The sequence below is a fragment of the Hippoglossus hippoglossus genome, chromosome 7 (assembly GCF_009819705.1).
Source record: "Hippoglossus hippoglossus isolate fHipHip1 chromosome 7, fHipHip1.pri, whole genome shotgun sequence".
Classification (NCBI taxonomy): domain Eukaryota; kingdom Metazoa; phylum Chordata; class Actinopteri; order Pleuronectiformes; family Pleuronectidae; genus Hippoglossus; species Hippoglossus hippoglossus.
Genome location: NC_047157.1, coordinates 1,562,895 through 1,570,504, shown reverse-complemented (window position 1 = coordinate 1,570,504; position 7,610 = coordinate 1,562,895). Strand labels below are relative to the sequence as shown.

The window sequence follows — 7,610 nt, the reverse complement described above, 5'->3', positions numbered from 1 at the left end:
AACATGTCACACAACATGCTTCCCTATACCAAAAGATTATCTAGTGGCCACATGAACGCCATTTTCCTTTATCACCCTCCCTGAGGTGAACAAAATGGTGAGAATATTGTGAGAGGAGAGCATCAGTTCAAAGGTAGTAGATATGAGTGGAAGGGTGTACTCTACATCATTGAGGTCAAGATTGACTATGCAGGGAGTTCTGGATGTACTGAATCATTTATTGCTTCAGAAAGGGAGTAGGGATGGACTTTGATAGGTGAAGCAGGAACCTGGGATCCAACCAATGGCACAATAATATGGTTGATGTAGAGGCAGTGATATAGCACAAGTCTTGTTAATCACTTCTTGATCCAGATACACAGGGGGAACACCAGAAAGGTCAGGGAAGTCTGAGGGAGAATCGGAGCACTAGGGAAGACAATGATAGGTGAATTCAACATGTGGGATCTTCTTCAATACCAGGGTATGATGTGAAAATGATGGCATAGTGCGTTGAGGCTGACAATCACTTTCTGGGTCTGGGAAGTGATCGTAGGGGGGGCTATTTAGTCATGTTATTCTGGAAAGTGTCCTGTACAACATGAAGCTCCTAGAAACCACAAACCAGTATCATTAATAACAACTGCTTGTGGTAATATAGTGGCTTTCCCTCACGACTGAGGAGCTGACTGGAGATCTGATCAAACAGTCCCATGGTCAGTCAGTCAGGACCAGGTTGGACTGTAACAACAAAACAAGATAAAGCCCAGAAACTCACAGGTGGTGTAAAATTCAAATATTCCAATGTTATAACTCAAAAATGTCCAGGTCCTACAGGAGTAATCATTCTAAAAAAGCACAGTAGCAAACTCTGAGGGGAAAAACAAGGAAAAGACCGGAAAGCAATGCTACGCAATGAGATACAAGCAAAGGACGAGCAGGTTAGCCAGCTGTCTAACACTGGCACATTATAGAAATGTTGATCTCCTTATAAATATATAAATGAATGAAATGAAACAGGCTGGACAGGTGGGAGCAGCAGGGACAGGTAGGTAGGTGGGGACAACACACAAGGGCAGGAACTGAAAGAGTGAACAGAGAAAGTGAAAACACAAAATAAAACAGGAAACCAGATAATGAAACAATACAACAAGATCTTACAATCTGGGAGTCAGTGATCCCTTTGTGCACAATCACAATCTGGCAATTTACACTACCATTAGCCACATAATAATATGTCTCAGAGGAGGAGAGAGTTTGCATGCTATGTGATTTAAATGAGATGAATACAAATACAGTTATTCACCAGTTAGTGCTAGTACATAGACATAGGTAGGGATATAGATAGGTATAGACAAAAACTAATTAAAAGAAGTAAAAATAAGTGTAATCTGTTTTGGATTGTATATGGTCATGGGGCTTTACAGGATGGGTGTGGTATTTTGTTCTGTTCATTCATGTATATATTCACATTTCCACTTGCATACATGTGTCTGTTCCGTTCTTTTTTCCATTTTCCTTCTCTGCTTTCCTTTTATTTCTCTTTGTTTTTTTCTTGTTTGTTTTTTGTTTGTTTGTCTTTATTATATTATTTTCTTAGATACTTGATAATTAGCCTATAATTAGTGATTGTCATCATTAAGCTAGTTACTTGGCGGAAAATAATTAATTATATGATTTTACCCTGACTGAACATTAAGTCGTCCCAGTCAACCAATCTCTATAGGATGACATCAACATTAAAAACAGATCATCATCCTTCATTCCATTCGAGGTGATGGGAAACCTTAGTGTCAGGTTCCCGGTACTTCCTCTGTAACCTGGTTGTCGCTTTGCATAACACAACATGGGAAAAATATGGCGTTCCCTGAGAGAACCCCAATGACCCAGTGGTAGACACCTGAGCTGTTTTAAGACATGAAGAACTCCGGAGAATTGGGTCTGGACATTCTCCTGAGGTTTCCGTTTACACATGCACAACGCAGCAGGAAATTCATTGCTCAGACGCATTCACAGGAAGATGCAGGATGTAATGAATAAATTCTGCTGTGAAGGTCACGTGTTTTTGTTACCAGCACAGCAGGCGTCTGACCGTCTCACTAAAGCTCTCTTGACATCTTTGTCAGTATCTTCTGTGTATGGCAGTGCATTTTCAGCGTGAGAACCATTCACTCGTGGTGAATCTTGCAGAGGATCTCTCACATCAACTCCTTCAGAGTTTCTGCTGACTTTATACATGGGGGCCAGGCGGGAAATTCCGCAGAAACTCCAGAGGCTCTTACTTGGACATTTGTGCATTCTCACACATACCTCCTCTGAACTGCTGAGGATCTCCGGAGCAGCTCACGAGCCAGCCCTACCTATAAGCTTTAAGTGTCAATTTTCCTTGACACTTAAAGTGGGAAAGTGGCTCTGCCTCTGTAAAACACATGTATACCCAACTCACTCTCATTTATTTCTGTGTTGATAGTCTGCCATTGCATTTTGTAATTTTCGAAAAAATTGTTTAAAAAGGCCCACTGTGGGTACTGATATATTTTGTATCCTTTTTTCCCCCCTATTTTTGTTTTCTTTTTTCAAATGCGCTTGATAATAATAACTTGATAACAAAAAGCGGTCCTTTGTCTGAGAACTGTGACATGAGCTGTGTGATAATTTTAGAAGGTGTCAGCACCCTGGGTGTTGCAGAGCAGCACCTTCTACGGAGCATAGGAATATACTGTGACACTGTGACAGTGCAGTAAGTGATGAAACACTGTTGTCATGGTAGTTACAGAGATTTGTTTTTATCTTTAAGTGATTCATTTAAAAAACATGTATCTAAAATAAAATGTGCAAATAGAATCAAATATCATCAGCTTCCACCGAGTGTAGTGGCACATCTGCAAATCAACAACTAATTCAAATGATTTTGGAATAAGATGTCCGCAGACTGCATGTGAGGACAGTACGAGTGTGTTACAAACGCCTCAAACAGACTCAAAGTATAGCATTGGTCTGCAGATGTGCTTAAAAGGCTTCAACCTTGAAATGGGATGAGGCTGAATTGTAATGTGCCGATCATTTCATTGGGTCCTACTCTGCAACACAGAGCACTGGCTTTGCTGTTTATCTCATACATGTTGCAACCTCAAGGTATTCACCGACCACACGAACCTCATTAATGTAACGACGACACAGAGTGGGTGTCTGTTGATTTGCTAAGAGGTGGGGGAGGTGTGGACATATTCCACCCATATGTAACATATATATAAAGAAACTGTCAGTGTCTGTAGGCTATTTTTTTGTTTCTAACGATTGAACTGTTGATCCACTACCTGCTCAGATTTTGTAACCACATCTCCCCATCAGCTGATTCTAGGGTTGGGCAGTAGGTTTTGATACCGCAGTTTACGGTTTTACTGGCTGATTAAAATATCACATTATGGGAGCCACCAATCACTGCTATGCTTTTTCTGTCTCAAGGCTTTAGTGCACTTCAACTGTGAGTTCCATCTTGTAATGATTTCAAATATTTGTTGTCTATTTTTATGTGAAGCACTTAATGTGTGCAAAAGATGTAGTATAAAAGGGGCTATACAAATAAAGTTTATTATCATTATTATTACACAATGACAGATATGTGATGCACGTTCCAGTTTCACTCTCTGAACAGAAACAGAATAACAAACATAAAAAACATTAACGACCTCTATTTACAACAAATACAAAATGTAGTGGTGCAGAGCAAGTACCAACCAGACATCTGTACTGTGGAAATCTCTGATAACAGGGGGTCCTGTTACAAGTTATTTATTTCACAAATAACTTGGCTGTAGTACAGGATGGGTCATCCACTAATTAGAGGGTTGGCGATTCCATCCCTTCATTTCCCTTGCCTACGTGCCCTTGTGCAAGACACTGAACTTGATGTGTAGATAGGATGTGTGAGTGATACACTGTCACTGGGTGAATATGACTCATAGTAAGCTATATATTATTTTTCAAACATTTTCAAATACCCCTGATACTGTACTTTATTTGTACTATCAACCCTAACTGATTCAATACAAATGGAGTTATTAATAAACTACACATGAAGTAAACAAAGTATTAACAGCTCTCCTTGATGAAGAGTCTATGTGACAAGGGTCCAGCAGGCCTTTCATTGGGTTTTCCGAGCCCCTTTCTTTGAATAAAAGTATGTTGCTACTTCCAATACAGTGTAGATTGTAGCACCAAGAGCAAACTGTCATGACTGGTTTTCCCAACACTACAGAGTTGGCACCATCACCACTTCCGTATGTTCCGTGGAGCCTTTTGGCTTCTTTCGACTCGTTACTGTTTTGGTTCAGTCTGGTCCACTTGTTTTCAGACAGAAGCTCTGACGGACACAGTTAATGAGTAGCAGGTGAACAAACGGAGCATCTTAAGACTTAGATACTGTACAGAGCTAAAAGAGAGACTGGGTTTTACCATCATCCAGTGAACACCACTCCTTAAAGCTGCTCTGTAACTACTGGACATGGAAATCAAAAGTTGTTTTCTAACATGTAAGCCACTTATCAAATGTTAATATTGGGTAAGATCATGGTCTAGATTCACCTGCTGTTTGGACTTTGGTTAATTTTTGGATCCCTCCTACTGTGTCAGGTTTCTGCTTTGGTTTGGCTGCTAGAGTCAGTCACTGTTTTTATTTTTACCCAGACTAATTAGACTTACAGTAAGTATTTGTGGATCAGTGTTTTCCATTCATCTCTACATCAAATCATTTTAGTCATGGTTTGTTTCAGTCCTACTGTTGTGTGATTTACAGAGATGGAATTACAAAGGTGATGATGATGATGATGATGATGATGATGATGATGATGATGATGATGATGATGATGCTATGTCTCCTGTCTCTGTGTGGGCGTTGTTAAAAACTCCAGGAGCGGGGAGGCGGTGGGATTATTTACGCACTTTATTCCCCTCCCATTGGTCCGTTAATAGAAGCTGCTCTGATGCGCGGCGGTGACACAGCCAAGTCTCCGGCGATAAAAAGAAGGCGCCGCGCAGCAGAGCGCAGGAGAGCGGACAGCGAGCTTGCACTTGAAGGTAGATGCGCCTCTGCGAGTCTTAACGCGCCTGGAAGTATCTCCAACTCCTGAGGTACTGACTGTGACTTGTCTTTGTGAAACTGTCATTTAGACCACGTGTATTGCATCTGTGCTTCAACAAGAGGTTATGATGGAAAGACTTGGCACCAGTGCGCCATTACGCACAGTGCACAAGTCGACGTGGTCAATACAAGTAAAGTGTTCTCATGATGTATTTTTAAAGCGCTCTAAATGAATAATATTTGATTGTAATTGACATTGAGTGAAGTTGTTTATCAATATTTGGAGATATATATCACCCAAAAAAACAAACCTGATTCTGAGCCTAATGTACTCCTGTCTCTCTCTCTCTCTCTGTGTGTGTGTGTGTGTGTGTGTGTGTGTGTGTGTGTCAGGGACCTGCTGAAGAATGGAGTGGTATGTCCTGGTGCTGATCCTGAGCTTGCCGCCCTCCATTCATTCAGACTGCTCTTCACTGTGTCAGAAATGTGTTCAGCAAGTCCTCAGCCCCGACGCAGCTTTCAGCAGCAGCAGCAGCAGCAGCAGCAGCAGCAGCGGCCTGGTAAGACCTACGCCTCAGGCCATTACTGCGCCTTTTTTACTTTTCTATACAAGCCTCCTCTACAGATGGGATGACCTCCAATTTTAGTGATCATGAAAATTCTAAATTAGGAAATTCACAACATCCAAAAGTGATGATTACTACATTTTTCTATAACATTACATTACATTTCATTTAGCTCACGCTTTTATCCAGCGACTTACAATAAGTGCGTTCAACCATGAGGGTACAAACCCAGAACAACAAGAATCAAGCAAGTACAATTTTCTTCAAGAAAGCCAAACTAAAAAGTGCTATATGTAAGTGTCATATAAGAACTTTACTTTTACTTTATTTTATTATCGTGCTTTTGATTATTCCGAATGAATAATGAGAAAATAAATATCCTAAGTGAGACACAATATCACAGGAGTAACAAAAGGTTTGAGTCATATGAACAAAGATGGAAGATGGCGCCTCAAAGATAGAAAATTGTTTTAAACTGTGCTTTCTGATTTTAAATTGTTTTGTTTTAATGTTATTGTTTTTTGTATCCCTGTACAGCTACCTATAAGATGCGTTATAAATTAAACTGCCTTGTCTTGCCTATAACGTGCGAGGTGGAGCTGTGGTCTTATATTTTAAAGAGTAAATCTGACCTGAGCATGATCTCACGTCTCACACTCTTCTGTGTGTGTGTGTGTGTGTGTGTGTCGTGCAGTCGTGCAGTGCGGAGTGTGAGGCGCAGGGCTGCGTCCAGGTGCCGGGGCTGGCGGACTTCCTCCAGGATGAGGGCGCGGAGGAGGAGGAGAGGCAGCAGGCGGAGCTGGTCAAACGCTACGGCGGCTTCATCAAGAGAATCGACAAGAACAAGAACAAAATCTTCAGCTCGCCGGTGCGCGACAACTACATCATGAAGGCCGCCGCGCTGCCCCAGAAATACGAGGACCTGTTGAAGAGGCTGGAGGAGCGAGACGCGCACGACGCACCGGAGGACCCGACGCTGCTGCGCACTTACAGTAAACGCTACGGCGGCTTTTTACGCAAATTCGGCCCCAAATCAAGGAGGAGTAGCTCGGCGGAGCAGGAGAGCCAGGAGCCCGAGGAGCTGCAGAAGCGCTACGGAGGCTTCATGAGGAGGATCCGACCAAAGTTAAACAACCTGAAGTGGGACAAGCGCTACGGAGGCTTTCTGCGGCGCCACTTCAAAATCTCTGTGCGCTCAGTGGAGGAGCCCTATTCCTCCTACGATGATCTGAGCCTATAAAAAAATCTAACTAACACTGGAAGGAACTCGTGCAGGTTCACCTGAAGCGCCACCATCTCTCCACGAGTATCATATGCCTGCCTACCATGCTTGTAGCCTACTCTGCTGCCTCCTGTGTATACTCTGTGTTGTCGGCAGTATAGTCTCTTTCAATAAAAGATGCTTGTTTATTAAAACCATGAAATGTTCCACTGATTTCAGCCTCAGCGCCAGCCTGCCTTCAGAGTTCACCACATTATTGTACCTTGTTCACCAGCTCAGAACCTGGACACTACCAGATGAGATGTATTTTATAAGATCCCCTAAACACGCTCTGTAATTCACAAAGGCTACATCATGTGCACTGGAAATACATATACACGTTTATTGTGCATTTGGCTCATTATTACAGCTAACGGTATGGTTGTATTCACCGACTTCAGCTATAAAGCAATAAAAACTACAAAGAAAGAAAATAAGGGGATGCCAGATTCACACAGATTTTATAATTTGACATAAATATTTCTTATAACCGAACATTTTGAGTTAGAAGTTTAAAAAAGTCCAACTAAATGAGTTAAAAAAGGTTTCATTGGCCCACGGAATCATATACAACCAACCAGTCACCGTTCGAATTATTTAAACTAATATGTTTTGTCTTATTTACATTTTTCTTGGTGACGAAGCATCAATCCTGTTACTTCACTCAGTTCTCCACGAGGACATTTCCTGCAAAACCAACATTAGAATTTGCTGCTTTCTCTAT

At 41.7% G+C, this 7,610-nt stretch overlaps 1 protein-coding gene across 1 annotated transcript; it reads left to right on the top strand.

Moving 5' to 3' along the window:
* Positions 1 to 4,959: 4,959 nt before the first annotated feature.
* pdyn (prodynorphin) lies at positions 4,960 to 7,038 on the top strand. Its single transcript, XM_034591512.1, has 3 exons — positions 4,960 to 5,109; positions 5,454 to 5,619; positions 6,320 to 7,038. The coding sequence occupies exons 2-3, from the start codon at positions 5,467 to 5,469 to the stop codon at positions 6,863 to 6,865; spliced, it is 699 nt and encodes a 232-aa protein (XP_034447403.1). The 5' UTR covers positions 4,960 to 5,109; positions 5,454 to 5,466; the 3' UTR covers positions 6,866 to 7,038.
* The last annotated feature ends 572 nt before the right edge of the window (positions 7,039 to 7,610 follow it).

Coding starts and splice junctions, on each gene's coding strand:
- pdyn (XM_034591512.1), top strand. CDS start 5,467: ATGGAGTGGTATGTCCTGGTGCTGATCCTGAGCTTGCCGCCCTCCATT. Junction 5,620..6,319: donor GCAGCAGCAGCAGCGGCCTG/GTAAGACCTACG, acceptor TGTGTCGTGCAG/TCGTGCAGTGCGGAGTGTGA.